The following is a 19,932-nucleotide window of genomic DNA, read 5'->3' as shown; positions in this document are numbered from 1 at the left end:
GGATTAAAGATAACTAGAGTTGGGATATGTTTAGTATTTAAAGGTTGTAGGTGGTGTTATATTCTTATACTATTTCGGTGGTATGGAATAGAATATTCGGTGTATATATATGTGGTTAATAAATATATATGTGGATGACTCCACCAAGAGAAAGACGTCACCTACTTTCCCACTTGCAGCTTGAAACCTTTTAATCGACAAAGCATAACTGGATAAAAGAGGCTACAAATATTTGATATTGAATTATGTCAAAATCAATGTTACTCTCCTAATTTATCTCTCAAATATGGCTATTACACAAATAAGCTCTTAATGTAATTTGTACTCACTCTTTTCCTTTTGCCCTAATTACAATGCTACCCTCTCTTATATAGCCATAGGTTTGGAATGTGACGCAAATCATAAAAATGCAGATCAAACATATAATGTATATCAAATGCAGATCAACCAGATTATACAAAACATATATAAATTTATTTATCAATACATTAACTGAATTATCATTTTTGATTGAATATTACAAAAAGTAAAATAATTAAAATTTAATATTTAAGTAAAAATGCAAGTTCTTAAGTATAATCATAAATACAAATGACCAAATAACATATATGAATTCATTAAACAAATGTTTATGAAAATATTATAAAATAACAGTTTATAAGCAAATATTAATTATTTTAATTATATTGATTATTTTAATTATATTAATTATTTTAATTATATTACTTATTATCAAGAATAAAAATAATACAAAATAATATATATATATATATATATATATATATATCAGTGTAAATATATATATGATTTTGAGTGAAGAAAAAAATAGATGATATAAAACAACATGTATGAGAATTTATGGAAAATAGAATATATAAAATTATGGATATGTTAAATATATATATAATTTTATGTAATCTTTAAAATAAATATATTTATATGTTATTATGTAAATTATTTTAATAAAAAATATTTCATAAAACGAAAATATCAAATCTTATTTTCAAAAATTTTGTTTGTTTGGTTTGAAAACTAATTAAATACAAGATAAATATGTCATTTATATATTTTATATAAAACAATTGTCTCAATGTTATTACAATTAATAAAAAAACAGTAAACCCTTTTTGGAAAGAATTTTAAGTTTTGAAAGTAAATAAATGAAAATAATAATATAAGTATAAGCAACTAATTACCAAAAACAAAGAATCAAAGCATGCCATTGGCCTCTGCCTTCACCCCGCATATTTTCCTTCAACACATGCAGAACATTATCTACATGAACAAAAGAATCTGCATGTAGATGATATTCTATTTTTATTGGGTATGAATAGTTTGCAGACCATATGCAGTATAAATGCAGCTCAAATATGTGCAGATTAGTCTCCATTGTTTTTTGCAATTCACCATTTTTAATGCAGGGAAAAAATAAGTCATAAAATAATGGAAAATATGCATGCAGATTAATTATAAAACTAATATTTTGATATGCAACAAAAAGTTGGAAAGATGCTGAAATCATGCTAAGGGCCAATCACAATGCATGCATATCTAACTTTTTGTTTTTTCATTAATTATTTCTCTATATTTTTACGATTAATTTATTTCATTCACTTCCAAACTAAACACTAATTCTATTAAAAATATGTTTTGACATTTTTTTTAATTTAATGTTTTATGTAATAATTGACTTACATATTTATTACAAAATAATATATATTGTATTTATTATTTTAAGTATATATTATATTTATAAGTAAATTTATAGAGAAATATACATATATATATATATATATATATATATATATATATATATATATATATATATATATATAATTTACATACTTTAAATTTTTATACAATTTTTTGTAATCAGTTGTTATGCATGTTACTTTTTATATAATTTAAAAATATATAACTTCACCACATATTTTTACTTTTCTTGTTGATAGTAATTGACATAAATAAAAATTAATAACTATATACAAAAATTAATTGTTATCTTATATCATATATAAATTTTTTATTTGTTTTTATAATATGTATTATCACATGTCCGTATTTTATATTCTGTTTAATTAACTAATTTTAAATTTTCATGTTATCTACATTCATTCAAATGAATACTAAAAATTAAGGTATATTTTAAATTAGTTATGGTTTATTGAATTATGAAAATTTAATGAGATGATCGGAGAGAATCCAATCAAAGACTGAGACTATTTTTAATTCGGAAATCAAAACAAAGCTGGGGCTCACATCGATGAGAGTGGACAAATTATGAGACTCGTTGAACATCTTCACCCATGGGAACGATACTCCGGAGAGTGCCTTTGCAAAGTAATCGGTATACCTCGATAATAGCTCGTCCTCACGCCAACACTCTCTCTATTAACAAAAATAACAACAAACAAACAAACTTGAAGATAGTCGAATTCACCGGGGGCATCGCCGAGTTCACTGTAGATCAGTGAATTCGCCGGAGATCTCGTTGGAGCTCGTCTCAATTTGATCTCGTTACAGAGATTTAGAGGAGAAATAGATCTAGGTTAAATTAATGAAATGAGAGATACAATGGTATATTGGCTATTTAAATTTTAATGGTAAAAGTGGTTATGAAATAAGTGAAATATGGTAAAACAAAAATGGTATTTTAGACAAATTTTCAAACTTATTATGACAAATTTTCTCTGTTTGATTCGGTGATTCTTAGAGAACGTAGACGTATCAAATAGAACCCTCTTTTAAAAATTTGAAGTAAAAGAGGATTGTGACAGAACATAACAGTTCCAAAAGTCGAATACTTTTGAGAGCCAGCTACATGGTCAAGTACCCAAGTCTCGGAACTATTTGTTTTGTATGTGTGTGTATGTGATTAATATGCAGTATTTATAACTTTGGTCTAACCCTAAATTGATTAGGGTCCTTGGGCCTGAAGTCACACACTTAGCACACTAGTTTAAATTGAATTTATTAGGCTAAAAGTTGGTTAATAATTATTCATTTCAATAGTAGCTATACATATAAACCAAAAATAGACCCAACAAAATGTCTCTCGCTTTTCTTCAGCTCTTTAGTCTTTTAGACTTGATGATGAATTCAGCTACTATTTCATACATTAACTGTTTCATGTGATATGTCATCCATATATCAAATATTTCTAAGTAGATAAACTTGTAAATGCTTCAACGTACATATGAAATTTAAATTAAATCAAACCCAAGCCGAAAAAAACGAGGAGGTTTACATAATGTGAGTATATTTTTCAACAAAACGAGAAATAGTAGGTGATCATTAATCAATTAATTACAGGGAGGTGACAAAATCCGGGAGATAAAGGCCACATTTTAAGATAGTTGACGCGTGAAACATACCCTGTGTTACGTTATGGGTTAATTACTTAAAATCCACGTCAGCTGATAAGTGAACTAGAACAACACACTAAGTTATCGTCTCGAAGGAAAATTTCAGTAGCTATCTTTCATTTCATCTAATAACCTCGCATGCCCCATGCATCGTATAATTAATTACGATTTTGGAAGAAAAAGTCCGACGAAAACCGAACATAACTGAATCTGGCATAGCGTTTGGTACGCCTCTGGATTCAGCTATGCCAGACAAAGCAAACCAAACCTAAACCGTATTATTAAAGTCAGAATAAACTGGCTTCCGAAATAAACTGAAAATATATTTTGCGGACAAACTAGATATTGTTAAGTTTAATTATTTATATTTTTGGTAATTTCCAAAAGCGAGCAGAAGCAAACAAGTTTAAATCCAACTAAGCCCATACTCATTTTTCCTTCTATTCAGTTCTAGTTTCGGTCCTACTCAAATAAAACCGAAAAATATGAAACCTGAAAAACGTGAACCGATCTTACCAAACAAAAGAGCTTGTCCATGCCTATATATATAATATTAATCTATAACCATTTCTTACATGTAAACAAGACATACACGTATCAATTACTTCAAGCATCTTGAAGATAAGAAAAGGACTAGAAAAATGGGCAATTTTCTTAGGAGAAGCAGCGCAGTGCACCCGGTTCTCGGCGGCGACGGAGTGCGAAGAGAAAACGTGGAGACCGGAGGGAAGAATGGTTGTTTAAGGATAAAAGTGAGGATGAGAAGAGATAAACTTGAAGAGCTTTTGTATTTGGCTCGTCGTGGTGATCAGTCTGACGGTGACGGTGGTAATATTGGTATCTTGATTCTTAAAGAATGTATGGAAGGTCGCTTACCGGCGAGGGTTCTTAGCTCCGATGAATATGTTTCGCCTCAACCGTGTGAAACCTACTTGGTATCGAGAAGATTGAGTTCCATCAAAGAGGAATAATTGAATGAGTATGTGCTTGTAGAATATGTACTGTCGTCTTGATTGCCCTTTTTACACAAAAGAAATAATAGGTGTCTTGATTCTTGAATATAAACATAAGCCTAAAGTACTTGAATTTTAGATAAACGACAATTAATAACGTTTTTGAGATTCTTGTTATGTTATATATGTTAGGCTAAAAAGGAATAAGAGAGACCATGTTGTGTCGCATTTAACGATACATATGCAGATTTCTACATTTTCCTTTCGACAAACTACATATAAGTTTGCAGCTATATGCACACATTAGAATGTTAAGATCTAAAGTAAAAAAAAAGATGAAAGGATACCCTACTATATAAGTATCTTGAGTAATATCTAGTACTCATTATCAGTTACAAAAAAAAAATATTTTTGAATTAATATTACTCATTTTTTACATGATATCATGCCTAGTAAATTAAAAGTTGCAAAGTTCGTAGCGGAAACAACACTAATATATATATATATATAAAGTTATACAAAACAATTGTTGAAATTTTGAGTTAGAAACTCATAATTATGATAATCAGAATTTTTATTTACTCAGGATATGTCTTATTTTTATATACAATTTTAAAAGGGTCAATTAGCTCAATATACAAATTGGAGAAAGATATTGCACAAGTGTGCATTTTTTTTTATTAATTTGCGAACACGAAGATTTATCATCGTAAAATGACCCTTATGGCCTCGACAAGATTTGACAAGCCTATTTGGGTAGTCCTGCTACCAGCTACTTGAGAAGATAAGAGATTCCTTTGGGTTTTGACGTATGATAGGTTCAAAAGCAAGTGGGTAGATAGATGGGTGTCAATGTGTCATATATCTCCACCAGATTTTAAACCGTTTATTTTGCATGTTGACCTAAACATAAACAGAAAAATTTCACGACACAAAATATCAACATCTTAAAATTTACTTGACAATAATTTGAATAAATAAACAATACTTGATTAATTATCAATTTTTTTTTCACACTGAAAATTAATTTTCGTTACCATATCAATGAGGAATACAAGATCGAGAGACATACAGCAGGAGGATAGAAGAAACTCATCCCCTGAGTCTAAAAGCCCACAAATGGGAGACTAGAAAGACATGAAAAACAGAGCATAACAAGCAAGCTCATTCTAGATAACCAAACAACTCTAAGAGACACAAAGACAAAGTCAAAAAGAAATCAATAAATCAAAGAACCTAAGACAATGATCCATGCATCAACGAGCAAAGATAAAACCACCACTTGCTTAACCTTCAAGCCAAGAAACAGACTAATCTAGCGAAGCAGCAAGGTCAAAAGAGCACACCAGCAAGTCAGCAACAACTGGAAGGATCATTAAAACAGAGAACTTCAACCCACGGAGCACCAAAGAACCACCCCAACAAAACCTCAAACTCCCAACCACTAACTGGCAACCACGGATTGAGAGCCTAAATAAGACTATGGAGAACACAAAGCCGGGAGGACATCGACGGCAAGAGGAGGAAGCCCCGAGAGCTTACCTAAGAAGAACATCCGTTCCTAAGCGAAACTTCAACTAACTAGAGAAGCAGAGTTGGAAAGCTCACACCCAAGCAACAGCGAAACACAGGCTAGAGGATGAGGCAGTGTTGAGATCACTCCATACGTACAGCATGAAAACCACAGAAGAAAAAGGCAAACCATAGTCTCCAGCCATGAACAAGGATCTCCAGATCTGAAATCGACCTCACCATAAGCGAACTATTTCCCTTCACAACACATGCCACCAGACCAAACAACTTTTAAGAGAGAGTATTGGCCACCACAGCCCGTCGATTTGCAGAGAGGAGAGAAGCCGGAGCGCCTACGAGAAGCTCATATCTAGAAGCTCCGATCAGAGGTAGAAGAAGTTGTTGCTTGCTCCAGCAAAACCAAGACGAAACAAAGCACCTCTACATCCACCATATCACAAAAAGAAAGGATTTGTTGAAAAAATTATCAGTTTTGTTGGTCAGAAATTTTCTGGAGATTTGGGGATCAGTTTTGTGTTCTTTTCATTATCGAAGTCAAAGAAGCCTGAAACGAAATTATTTGATTAATTAAAACTTCAACTGAAAATAAGAAGAAGAACAAGAAGATCAAATCAGTGAAAGATGGAAAGAGGTAGAGAATAACGAAGAAAGCGTTGTGAGAGATTTTATTTTTGTTCTTTTCTTTTAATATCTGTTAAAATATTAAAAATTATTTGTCTACATTCAGGTTATCCGGTTGCTAGACTATAGGTTGGCATACAAGGAAATAGGGATATAACGGGTATTATGAAAAAGAAACAGTACCATGGCTATATAGCTAATTATAGTTTGTTTTATAGCCATCTATCGCAAATTCCCATTTTAAAATCCAATCGATAACTTGAAATATTAAATTTATAATTAAACGAAATTAGATTTTGACCCGCGCTTAGAAAGTACAGGTTTATTTTTGAAATTAAATAAATTCTTCTTACATAATTTATATATAAGATAATGTATAGGTTTGGGTATACTTACCGGATGCACCGAACCGTACCAAACTAAAGAAAAAAAACCAAAATTAAGCTAAAATTCATAAATAACCGAGCATATCATATATCTTTGGAACCGAAAAATAGAAACAGAACTAAGGACCAAATAAGTACTTAAATTTTTAAAATACAAATTATATACCTATTAAACATAACTAAATCATTAAAAAAAATTATACTATTAATGAAACTATATTTGCTAATGATCACATCATGTATAAACATGCTTAAATAATATGTCATATATTCATCTAGATTTATTGTTAGAATAATTATATAATATATTATAAGAGAATAATAAATGAGTTCATTTAAATTATGTAAAGTATTTATATAGTTAGAGAAATATACGGTAAAACCAAATAAATAGTTAACTCTAGTGAAATGGTCCAACAACTTTGTTTAAGTAGATTTTTTAGAATTTTTTTTTCTTTTAATAGTATAGATATACAGTATAACCTCTTTAAATTAATATACAATAAAAAATCTCTATAAAATAATATAATTTTATAATTCTAAATCGAGTTTTTGGTTCAATTAGTATATCGATAAATTAATATTTTTATAAATTAATAAAAAAATATAATTTTGGTGTAATTTCAATATTATTAATTTATAAGAATTTCACTGTATATTTCTAAAAGTTGAGGTCGGGCACGTAAAAGTAATATTTAAATACTTATTGATGCAACGTTTTTCCGGCTGATGAATATTTCTGACTTTTTACCCTATTTTCATCTTTTTAAAATAATCTAAACGTTTGCAATTTGTTTTAGAAATTGGTTACGCAGTTCCGGTCAAAGTCAGAGATCGTTGGCGAAGAATAATTTCGTTGTTGGCAATAACAACCAAAGTTAATTTAGTATAACCTTGGTCCAAATTTATTTATATAGCCCATTTTATAACTCTTGTAAAAGGCTTATTTAATAAATTGGCCCAAACATAACTAAACCAAAACTATACCAAAACTATGATAGTGTTTTCGTTAGATGGAACTCAAAGAGAGAGATAACTAAAAGTTGTTTAATCTAAGTTGACTCCCGATTTTTTTTCCTGTTTCAGATTCTTTCGAATTGGTCTAACTCGGTATCTGATGTCGCTTGGATTTCGTCATTGTTACATTAGATTAGATTATAAAGCCCCGACCAGTCTACGACTAATGGGCCACCCATGCCCCAACCCTATCTGAATGCTCGAAATCATCGTTAACTAATCTTGCAATCACCACCCGACTTTTTCTCGTACTCAAGTACGTTTAATTCTAGAGTTCTAAACAGATGTGTGACGGAAAAGATAAGTAAATTTTAGTGACATATGTATTCAAATCAATTTTTTAAAACTTTTTCCACATATTACAACTCAGTATATCACAATTCGGGATGTTAACTTAAATATATATTTTATAATGGTTCTACGTTTGTTATTATAAGATTAAGGCTTTGAGTCTTTGACTCTCTATTATGGTATCTATTAGATATAGATAGGTGTACATAATACACATGTACAGATCACTAATCATACTTGTATATATATACTCCCATGTACATTCATTTATTAATTAATGAGAGATATACTTTAAGTTTGTTACACTCTTAATATGGTATCAGAGCAAAAGCAATAGCTTCCGCCATTTTCAACGGCTTCTTGACCTTGCGAGCTTCGATTCCTTCTCATGAGTGCTTCGATTCGTCAGATTCTCGTTGATTCTCTTCTTCTCTGGATATCTCTTGTTCGTGACTTTCTTGATTTCATCTCGGTGGTGGTTTTCATTCAGATTCTTGTTTCGTTATCGATCTGAGCTCCGATGACTTCGACGGCGACTAATCAAGCTCCGCTATCTACTCTGATCGATCACTACAACAATCCTTTCTTCCTCCACAACTCCGATCATGCTGGATTGGCTCTTTTTTTCGATCGCCTCTCTTCCGGTGCTGAGTTTCACTCTTGGCGACGCTTGGTTCGAATGACGCTCAACGTCCGTAACAAATTGGGGTTTATTGATGGTATGATTCCTCAACCTCCTTCTGATCACCGTGATTCGGGTGCTTGGTCTCGTTGTAACGACATGGTCTCGACTTGGTTGATTAACTCTGTATCCAAGAAGATAGGTCAGAGCTTGCTCTTTATGTCTACTGCTGAATCGATATGGAAGAACTTGATGACTAGGTTTAAGCAAGATGATGCACTTAGGATCTTTGAGATTGAACAAAGATTAAGTAACATTCAGCAGGGATCTTCTGATGTGAGCACATACTACACGGAGTTGGTAACATTGTGGGAAGAATACCAAAACTATGTTGATCTTCCTCTATGTACGAGTGGAAAGTGTGAATGTAATGCAGCTCTATCTTGGGAGAAGCTTCAACAACGGAGTTGAGTTACCAAGTTCTTGATGGGGCTTAATGAAGCATATGATTCTACAAGAAGACACATCTTGATGCTTAAACCAATCCCTTCCATTGAAGAAGCTTTCAACATGGTTGCTCAAGATGAGAGGCAGAAGTTGCTCAGGCCTTCCTTGAAACCTGATAGTGTTGTCTTTCAAGCTTCTGCTCAAGCTCAACCGCAGTATTCAGAATCGATAGACAATGCTTCTTTTGCTGCAGCCGTTGCTTACCGTCAAAAGCAACGTCCTGTTTGTACTCACTGTGGTTTGTCAGGTCACATTGTTCAGAAATGCTTTAAGCTGCATGGTTATCCACCTGTTCATAAGCTGTATCACACCAACTCTTCACGTGGTCACAACTCAGGACAGAGTGGAAAATATTCTCGTAGCCAGTCTACTCAGCAACAACCTCAACCTCATCCTTCTCAGCATTCTGCTCAAAGAAACAATGTTGCTCATATTCAGAACAATGTGCTAGCTTCAACTCTCGATCTTTCTCAGTTCAATGAAGATCAGGTTAATCAGTTGATTCAACAACTTCAGAAGCATGTACGTCCTACAGATTCTGCTGTTAACTTTGCTTCTTTGCATCCGACTATCACTGCTCATGGTGTGATGCCTGTTAATTCTACTTCTGGTATTCCCTTTTCCTTCCACAAGTTACGTCTTGAGAACCATGCTCTTTCATTTCAACATCAAACGCTTTCATCTCTCACACATACTATCCCTAATGGTGCTTGGATAATTGACAGTGGAGCTACAACTCATGTATGCTCTGATCTGTCACTTTTTGGTGCTACTTATCTTGTTACTGGTATGACGGTTTCATTACCAAATGGCACTAGGGAAATCATAACGCATACTGGCACTGCTTACTTGTCTGATAAGCTTGTTTTGCATGATGTTCTTTATGTTCCTTCTTTTTGCTTTAATCTTCTGAGTGTTAGTGTCTTATTGAATCGTGATAATTGCTCTGCTCATTTTTATCCTGATTCATGCTTTATACAGGACCATACTCAGGTCTTGAAGATTGGTGAAAGTTTTCTTATTCGCAATCTTTCCATATTGAACGTTGCTGTTACTGCTTCTCTTGCATTATGTGGAACATTACGTACTGATGAAGATCTATGGCATATGCATTTAGGACATCCTTCTCAAGACAATTTGAAACTTTTATCTGGTACTATTCCTTTGCTTAAGTCTAGTTCTCTTGAGTCATGTCCTGTATGCCCTTTAGCTAAACAGAAAAGATTACCATTCGTTTCTAATAACAATTTGTCCTCTTCGTCTTTTGATCTTATTCACATAGATATTTGGGGTCCCTTTTCTGTTGAATCTATTGATGGTTTTAGATACTTTCTTACCATTGTTGATGATTGTACCCGCGTTACTTGGACTTATATGTTGCGTAATAAAAGTGATGTTTCCACTATAATGTCTTCTTTTATCAAACTTGTTAAAACTCAATACCAAATTAATATCAAATCTATTCGAAGTGATAATGCCCCTGAGTTACATTTTGGTCCTTTGCTTCGTGAACATGGTATAACTCATCAGTTTTCTTGTGCTTATACACCGCAGCAAAACTCGGTAGTTGAACGAAAACATCAACATATTTTGAATGTCGCTAGAGCTTTGTTGTTTTAAAGTCATTTACCTTTGGTTTATTGGGTTGAGTGTATTCAGACTGCAGTATTTCTTATCAATAGATTGCCATCTCCTTTGTTGAATAGCACATCACCTTATGAACTATTGTTAAAGAAACAACCTGATTACTCTAGTCTTAAGGTTTTTGGATGTCTCTGTTATGTTTCCACTCAACTGAAGGATAGACATAAGTTTTCTAAACGTGCAGACTCTTGTGTGTTTCCTTGGATATGCGACTTGTTATAAAGGTTACAAAGTCTTAGACTTAGACACAAATATCATCTCCATTTCTAGAAATGTGGTTTTTCATGAAACTGAGTTTCCTTATAAAACTACAAATTCTACATCTGATGATTTGTTTGCTAAAGTCATTCTTCCTGTCTCAACTCCTGTTGTTCTGGATAACATGATTCCTTTACCTTCTCATTCTAGTACTGCATCATCTGTCCCTAGTGCCACACATTCTTAGGTTCATGTCATACCAGGAACATCATCAGTGGCTCTTTCAGGTGACAGACCTAGGCGTACATGTAAAGCTCCCAGTTACTTATATGATTACCATTGTTCTCTTGCTCGTCATTCACCAGAAAACGCCAGCTCTTATGCTACTTCTTTATATCCCATTTCCTCGGTTCTTTCCTATTCCAAACTTTCACCTGCTTTTCAAAGTATTGTTCTTTCTGTTTCTACTGAGACAATACCAAGTAACTTTAGACATACTATCACATCTGACATGTGGAAAGATGCAATGGGAGTAGAGTTTGCTGGAATGGATACTAATAAGACGTATACTATCGTTTATTTGCCTCATGGTAAGAACGTAGTTGGGTGTCGTTGGGTATATGCTCTTAAGTATAACGCCGATGGAGCGATTGAAAGACCACGAGCTCGCTTAGTAGCTCAGGGCTTTACTCAACAAGAAGGTGTCGACTATACTGATATCTTCTCACCGGTTGCAAAGATGACTAGTGTCAAGCTGTTGTTAGCTCTTGCTGCAAGACATGGATGGTCTCTCTCTCAGATGGATGTCATTAATGCATTTTTGCATAGTGATCTCGAGGAAGAGATATATATGAGCTTGCCTTTGGGATATACTCCTGCTCCGGGTGAAGTTCTTTCTCCAAATCCTGTATGCCGCCTTCATAAATCTATTTACGGATTGAAACAGACCTCTCGTCAATGGTACACTTGTTTCTCCTCGGTTTTGTTGAAGGCTGGTTATGAGCAATCTCCTGGTGATCATTCCTTGTTTGTCAAGAAGGTTGAATCTTCTTTCACTGCAGTCCTTGTTTGTGTGGATGATATCTTGATTGCTAACAATGATGATGAAGCTTTGAAGTCTCTCAAGAGTGCTCTTCATCAAGCTTTCAAGATTAAGGACTTAGGACAAACATGTTTCTTTCTTGGATTGGAAATAGCACGCAACTCTATGGGTATCTCTGTTTCACAACGCAAATATGCTTTGGTTCTTCTTGCTGATACTGGGTTTCTTGCTTCCAAACCTTGTGCTGTTCCACTTGATCCGACCTTACCTATGAGTTCTGACACAGGGAAACCTTTGGAGGATATTACCTCTTACAGAGAGCTCATCGGGCGTATGCTTTATCTCACAATCACTCGACCGGATATTACCTTTGCTGTCCATCGTCTTAGCCAGTTCCTTTCTGCACCAACTGATGTTCATCTTAAAGCTGCTCATCATGTTCTGCGTTACCTGAAGTCTAATCCAGGCCAAGGTCTCTTCTATGCTGCAGATACTGATCTATGCTTGAACGCGTTCTCTGATGCAGATTGGGCTACTTGTTCGGATACTCGTCGTTTGGTGACTGGCTTTTGTGTCTACCTTGGTTCTTCTCTCATTAGTTGGAAGTCCAAGAAGCAATGTACGGTTAGTCGCAGCAGTACAGAAGTATGGCGTTGACGAGTTGCGAGCTCATTTGGCTACAACAGTTGTTGACTGATCTTCGTGTTACAGTCACGACTGGTGCTAAACTCTTCTGTGATAACAAGTCTGCGATGCACATTGCGACTAACTCCGTCTTTCATGAACGTACCAAACACATTGAGGTCGATGGTCATACTGTCCGTGATCAGGTTAAGTGTGGCTTTCTCACCTTGCATCATGTCTCGAGCTCAAACCAACATGCTGATATCCTCACGAAAGCTCTGCACCCTGGTCCCTTTCATTTCCTCTTGAACAGAATGTCTGTGTCAAGCCTTTTTACTCCATATCCTACTTGAGTTTCAAGGCTTGAGGAAGGGTGTATTAGATATAGATAGGTGTACATAATACACATGTACAGATCACTAATCATACTTGTATATATATACTCTCATGTACATTCATTAATTAATGAGAGATATACTTTAAATTTGTTACACTCTTAATAGTATCCGTATGTTGTCATTATCATTAACTCTTGGGCTCTAATTAATTACTAAAAATATATAAACTCTCTTTTCTTGAATCCTTGTCTAGTTATGGAATGCATGTCATAGCTTTTTCTCTGTTATTCCAACGTTTATAAACTCCTTCATGTCTCAAACTCTAAACATCACTCTTGAATTGAGTTTCTACAAGGTAACAAAATATATGCTCTATTGTATTCGTATAGTCCATTCGTTCAAGCTCTAGACCTCACATTTGTTTTTGGCAGATGGGTTCAACAAGAAGTATAGTTGTGTAGAAACTGCTTGTAGACTTTCAACTTCTTTAAGTGATGATGCTAAGGAACGTTCTGCTTCGATGCGAAAGCTTTGTTTCGTTGTGGTGTTATGTATTTTGTTCATGAGCACTGAAGTTGTTGGTGGCATCAAGGCAAATAGTTTGGCTATACTAACCGATGCAGCTCATTTGCTCACTGATGTTGCTGCTTTTTCTATCTCAATGCTCTCCTTGTGGGCTTATTCTTGGGAAGCCAATCCGAGGCAGAGTTACGGGTTCTTCAGGATTGAGATTTTGGGTGCTCTTGTCTCAATCCAGCTCATTTGGTTACTCACTGGGATCTTGGTCTATGAAGCCATAACTAGACTCATTCAACAGACTAATGATGATGTTGATGGTTTCTTTATGGTTCTTGTTGCTGCTTTTGGTTTAGTTGTTAACATCATAATGATTGTTGTGCTTGGACATGATCATAGTCATAGTCATAGTCATAGTCATAGTCATAATCATGGCGTGCATGATCATGAGCATGGTCATGGAGATAATGATGAGCAATTGTTGGAGAAACCGAAGGTAAGGAGGAACATCAATGTGCAAGGAGCTTATCTCCATGTTCTTGGAGATTTAATCCAAAGCATTGGAGTAATGATTGGAGGGGGAATGATTTGGTATAACCCTAAATGAAAAATAATTGACTTGATCTGCAAGTTAGTATTTTTATTATTGTTTTAGGGATAACCATTAAGATGCTTCGAAGCATACTTGATGTTTTAATGGAGAGTACACCGAGAGAGATCGATGCAAAGCAGCTTGAAAAATGATTGATGGAGATTGAGGAAGTGGTGTCTGTTCATGAGCTTCACATTTGGGCAATTACAGTTGGAAAAGCTTTGTTTTCTTGTCATGTCAAGATTAAACAAGAAGCTGATGATGCTATGGTACTTAACAAAGTGATTGATTATATTTGGAGAGAGTATAGTTGACAAATCTTAGTTTAGGATCAAAGTTAACTTAAATTTTATTGAGAATGAAGCTTGGTATTTATACCAAGAGAAGTAATGTGAAAATAGGAAAAGATAAAGCCAAATCTATCTAGGAAAAACATATCTAAAACAGATTAGTATGATTCCTATTTGTCATAGGAATCCTACTCTAATACCTCCCCTCAAGTTGGAGCATGGATATTGTTAATGCCTAACTTGAGAAGAAATGCATCGAACTCCTTTCGTCCTAATGCCTTGGTTAAGATATCTGCGAGTTGATCTTGAGAGGAGACATGAGTTGTTTTGATGACACCTTTGACAATCTCTGTTCGAACGAACTGACAAATGATGCCCATGTGTTTAGTTTGCTCGTGAAGAACCGGATTAGCACTGATGTGTAGCGCAGATTTGTTATCGCAGCAGACTGTCATTGGCGCGTCGTGTGGAAAACCCAGCTCGGAGAGAAGGCCTTTGATCCAAATGAGTTCCTTTGTTATTGCTTTCATAGCACGAAACTCAGCTTCTGTTGATGAGAGAGAAACTGCATTCTGTTTCTTAGTTTTCCAGCAAATAGGTGAAGTCCCAAACTGTACTATCCAGCCAGTGAGAGAATGACGAGTACCGGGACATGCGCCCCAGTCAGCGTCGCACCAGCCAGTGATGTGAAACGTGGTGTTGGCACGAAAGAGAACACCTTGCCCAATAGTTCCTTTCAAATATCTAACAGCTTTTACAGCTGCAAGCCAATGAACTTCCTTAGGTTTCTGCATAAACTGAGATAGTATGTGAACAGAATAGGCAAGGTCTGGTCGTGTCGTTAAGAGATAGATAAGTCGCCCAACCAGTCGGCGATAACGTTCTGGATCAGACAAAAGATCACCTTGCGCACGGCCTAAAGTATGGTTTTGGTCCATAGGTGAGCCAGCCGGTTTGCAACCTAGTAGCCCACACTCTGTAACTATATCCAACGTGTACTTGCGTTGGCATAAATAGATTCCTTGAGGACCCCTAGCTACTTCCAAGCCAAGAAAATACTTGAGAGGCCCGAGATCCTTCATATAAAAACAGGTTGAAAGATATGTCTTGAATGTGTTGATGGCAGGAGATGAATCACCAGAGATGATTAGATCATCTACATAAACGAGAATTCGAAGTGTGGTTCCATTCCTCGAGTAGACAAACAATGAGTGGTCTGAATATGTTTGAGAGAAACCGTACTTCAGAAGAGCTTCAACCAATTTGGCAAACCAACAGCGAGGGGCTTGCTTAAGGCCATATAAAGATTTGCGAATGTTCTCCATTGTCTCGAGTTGTCCTGTCATATGGTGAGTAGCTCCTGTATCTAAGATCCATGTTCCGTCGTTTTTCTTACCCTTTAGATGATCATTGGTTGCTCCTTTATTGATTAGTTTTTGAACAATACTCCATTGTTCATCGGTGATACCGCTGAGACCTTGGCGATCTATATCAGAGACAGTTATGTTTGCTTGAACTTTTGTGTTTTTAGCAACACTAGCCGTATTTGCCTTTGGTGTCACGCCTTTTGCTTCAGTGGTCCCGTCCCATATCTTTGTTAGACGACCGAAGTAGTCATCAATGGTGGAACCGTCCTGCTTGCAATTTGCCAAGGCTTTGCATAGTTGTTGAAGTCGCGCTCCGCTTTTGATTGAGTAGCGCTTTTTGATTGTATCCCACAGATCTTTTGCGATTTCTCTAGTTGAGATAGAAGATCTTACTTTTGGTTCGATGGTTTGTTTTATCCATCCCACGATAAGATGATTGTTTGCTGTCCAATTTTCAAGGTGGGTTGAATCGGCTGCCGGTTTAGGAAGACTGCCGTCAAGAAAGCCAAACTTCTTTCGTGAGCTTAGCGCCATACGAAAGTTGATGGCCCATTCGTCGTAGTTGGTTCCGTTGAGAAGAGGTTGAGAGATGATGGCACCTGGATTATCATTGGATGATAAATCATAAGGTGAGATGGTTTTGTATTTGAGCTCGCTTGGAGTAATCGCCGTGTTTGAAGATGTATGTTTTGGAAGGTCTCTGTTTCGATTTTAAAACAGAGGATTTGAATAAGTTGATCTACGTTTCTTGTAGGACCAACAAGGATGTTTAAAAGATGTTTTTGAAGAATGTTTTTAAGGATGTTTAAAGGATGGTTGATGATTTTTGAGAATAGATGGATTTTGGATGTTTTTATTTTTGGTTATGCTCTGATACCATGACAAATCTTAGTTTAGGATCAAAATTAACTTAAATTTTATTGAGAATGAAGCTTGGTATTTATACCAAGAGAAGTAATGTGAAAATAGGAAAAGATAAAGCCAAATCTATCTAGGAAAAACATATCTAAAACAGATTAGTATGATTCCTATTTGTCATAGGAATCCTACTCTAATAATAGTATCAGTCACGTTAGCATACAAATCGAGCGTTAAAACAACAAAGCAAGTTATATCTCTTATTTCTGTCATTTTCATGATCAAATTTCAATCTTTTTTTTTTGCTTTCTCCTGTGCCTTTCCTTTACATTGCTGTTTAATATCTCATTGTTTTTATTTATGAAAAAACTTTTTTTTTTAATTCTTGTCTTAAAAATGGCAGCTAAAAGGACATGGGGTCTAAAATTATTTCAAACTTTCTTTGGAGTTTTAGTCTAGTTGATAAGGTTTCTAAGGTCTTCGTTAACTATACAAAGGTTGACTCTTTGTTTCTTTGTTGAGGATTTAGTGAGACTGGATATGAGTTTACCCACTAGGACTGAGATTGACAAGACTGGGACATTTTATAGTACAAACACTGTTTAATGCCGTAGACGCCAAGGCATCAGTAATAGATAAGATTCCCTAGTGTTATTGAATTTATAGAGTCAAATCTTTTTGTTTTAATTGCTAGTCAATATATTAGACAAAACCCATACTTAAGAAATCATTAGAACATGATGGGAGCAGCATAGAAAAGGAATGGTGTGGTGTGTATTGAAATGAATGATGTTATCTCTCATACATAATGATTTGAGTCATTGAGATATAATGAGAAAGATGACACAAACCTAATAGAAGCTCTCTTACCCATGACTTGTATCTTTTTTACCTTCTTCTTCTGTGTAATATAAGAATGTCCCCACAAAGTCTTCTGTCTCTACTTCAAAACAAAACTGCTTCCACCAATAATATCTCCATCTCTCCTCTGCTCTGCTCAGCCTCACCAACTCTTCTTACAGTACCAAAAATATATACATTTTCTTACCATTCTCTTTTATTACAGCTCCTCTGTTTTCCACTCTACTCAATTGCTACTAAAGAGTCACTGCTCTATATAGAGCTAACAGTTACAAGTCAAGAAAGACTCAGAATCAGAAGAGAGTACATGAGTTTCCTCTTCTGCTTCTTTGGTGTTTCTTAGCATTTATTGTTACACATTATTACATACTAATACATAACAAACAAAAGGCTCTCAAATGGAGAGCTTTCAAGGACACATCAACCCTTGTGTGTGTATTTTTTGCTTAATTTAGGAAGCTTTCTCCAATCTTCTCTCTTCCATTGTGCCATTTACTCTTTTCCTAGCATGTCCAGATACTTTTCATTCAATGATTTTATTATTAATTTTACAGAAAACAATTAAAAACATTCTGCAATCATTGACCTCACTGGTTAATGTCTTTCTTGCAGTATCTGGATAGAAAAGCAGATGCAAGAAGCCTAGAAGTTCAAGAATTTGCAGAGGCTCAAAGCTTTTCCTTTAAAGAAGAGGAAGACCAAGATACAGTGCCATTTCTACAAATGCTGCAAAGTGAAGAACCGAGTTTTCTAAGGCTATTGTCTCTTCAGAACCTCAAAGAGCCTTGGGAAGTCGAAAGCTTTCTTTCACAGGAGGGTTATCCACACTTGTATCAGAACCAAGTTTCAGCATCCTACATGGAAGGAGCGAAACAACCTTTGTCAAGCCAAGAAGCAGACATGATACTCCTCCCTTCTTCCTCACCACAACACAAGCGCAAGAACAGCGATTTGCTGGCTCCTGATATGACTAGAGAGAAGAGGAAGAGGAGGAAAACTAAACCAAGTAAAAACATTGAAGAGATAGAGTCTCAAAGAATCAGCCACATTGTTGTTGAAAGAAACCGACGGAGACAGATGAACGAACATGTCAACTCCCTACGTTCCCTTCTCCCACCTTCTTACATCCAACGAGTAATCTCAACAACCACAAAAAGTACCCTCAAAACCCTAAGTCTCTTAACTTGTATAGTGTTGTTGTCCCCTGCAGGGAGACCAAGCATCCATAGTAGGAGGAGCTATAAACTATGCGAAGGTCCTTGAGCAAATCATACAATCACTTGAATCTCAAAAGAAAACGCAGCAGAGTAGTGAAGTTCAAAACAGAGTTCAAGAAGATGAAACTTGCGTCCCAAGTATCGAAACAACAGTGATACAAAACCACGTTAACCTTAGAGTTGTATGTCGGAAGAGACAAGGAGGGCTTATCAGAGGAATCATCTCACTAGAGAAGCTTCGACTCACTGTTCTTCATCTCAGTATCTCGACTTTGTCTCGTTTCTATGTCTCTTATTGCTTCAACCTCAAGGTAACCTAACTATACCATTCCATGTATGTCTTAAATTTCAATTTACAGTCACCAACATTGTAAAATGCAAATCTTTAATGACAGAAAAAAATCGTTTATTTAAACAGATAGAGGATGGTTGCGAACTTGAATCGGCCGACGAGATAAAGAAGGTGGCACATCATATTTTCGATATGCCAATGAATTTGAATAACTAACAAATAAAAAGCTGACACTTTTTTTTGTTTAGAAAGATTTCTTTTTTCGTTCTTTCATTTTCTGACTGACAGAATTTTAAATTCTGTTTTGTTCGTATTAGTATTGGATTATTTTTAGATACATGTTTTTAGGCTTTGGGTGTTTTGTGGGGGTTTGACCTTAGGAGTATTTATGATATTTTATCATCGTTTGACTTTGCATCTATTGTAAGAGTTTACTTTCTTGTGCTAATAAGTGGTCTTGTCCTCTCTTTTTTTGTAATGGGTACGGTCATATCATATGGTGACTGGTGTGACTTAACTTTTTTTCTTTTTGCTTAACTTTGGTGACTTCATAAAAGTAGATTGTTTTAGTGGTCGAATCTTATAAGACTAATAATGATTGATGTTCAAAACAGAAACCATTGTTATGTAGTTTTAATAGCTTGTAATACGAGTAATGGGCCCACTGATTAAGCCCAGCTGCGATACCAAAGAAGAAGAAGGCCGGAACCAAAAGCTGACACGTCGGTGATGCTACTGAAGTCATCAGAAGTCGGAACCTGAACCACGGGAAAAAACGCCGGAGACGGAGAGCCACTG

The 19,932-nt window shown here is 35.2% G+C and overlaps 3 protein-coding genes across 5 annotated transcripts; all 3 read left to right on the top strand.

Annotated features, from left to right (window-relative positions):
- The first annotated feature begins 1,996 nt into the window (after positions 1-1,996).
- BNAA04G00480D lies at positions 1,997-5,574 on the top strand. Its single transcript, XM_048778278.1, has one exon. The coding sequence runs from the start codon at positions 4,007-4,009 to the stop codon at positions 4,334-4,336; it is 330 nt and encodes a 109-aa protein (XP_048634235.1). The 5' UTR covers positions 1,997-4,006; the 3' UTR covers positions 4,337-5,574.
- A 3,112-nt stretch (positions 5,575-8,686) lies between these two features.
- On the top strand, positions 8,687-9,259 carry LOC106447747. The gene has a single exon (XM_013889718.1). The coding sequence runs from the start codon at positions 8,687-8,689 to the stop codon at positions 9,257-9,259; it is 573 nt and encodes a 190-aa protein (XP_013745172.1).
- Positions 9,260-17,581: 8,322 nt separating this feature from the next.
- LOC106449051 (transcription factor bHLH67-like) lies at positions 17,582-19,712 on the top strand. 3 transcript variants are annotated; one of them, XM_048778274.1, is made up of 4 exons: positions 17,582-18,056; positions 18,238-18,759; positions 18,836-19,153; positions 19,261-19,712. In XM_048778274.1, exons 1-4 carry the CDS (start codon positions 18,024-18,026, stop codon positions 19,348-19,350), a joined length of 963 nt encoding a protein of 320 aa, XP_048634231.1. In that variant the 5' UTR covers positions 17,582-18,023; the 3' UTR covers positions 19,351-19,712. The 3 variants fall into 3 exon arrangements, with proteins under 3 accessions (XP_048634231.1, XP_048634233.1, XP_048634232.1); XM_048778276.1 differs by having other exon boundaries at positions 17,599-17,928; XM_048778275.1 differs by having other exon boundaries at positions 17,599-18,135.
- The last annotated feature ends 220 nt before the right edge of the window (positions 19,713-19,932 follow it).

This window comes from Brassica napus, chromosome A4, assembly GCF_020379485.1.
Source record: "Brassica napus cultivar Da-Ae chromosome A4, Da-Ae, whole genome shotgun sequence".
NCBI lineage: Eukaryota > Viridiplantae > Streptophyta > Magnoliopsida > Brassicales > Brassicaceae > Brassica > Brassica napus.
This window is presented reverse-complemented; position numbering and strand designations above follow the sequence as displayed.

Excerpts from the sequence above, each read along its gene's own strand:
- LOC106449051 (XM_048778274.1), top strand. The coding sequence starts at position 18,024 with ATGGAGAGCTTTCAAGGACACATCAACCCTTGT. Across the intron at positions 18,057-18,237 it reads AAGGACACATCAACCCTTGT|TATCTGGATAGAAAAGCAGA; the intron begins GTGTGTATTTTT and ends TCTTTCTTGCAG. Across the intron at positions 18,760-18,835 it reads CACCTTCTTACATCCAACGA|GGAGACCAAGCATCCATAGT; the intron begins GTAATCTCAACA and ends TGTCCCCTGCAG.
- LOC106447747 (XM_013889718.1), top strand. The coding sequence starts at position 8,687 with ATGACTTCGACGGCGACTAATCAAGCTCCGCTATCTACTCTGATCGAT.
- BNAA04G00480D (XM_048778278.1), top strand. The coding sequence starts at position 4,007 with ATGGGCAATTTTCTTAGGAGAAGCAGCGCAGTGCACCCGGTTCTCGGC.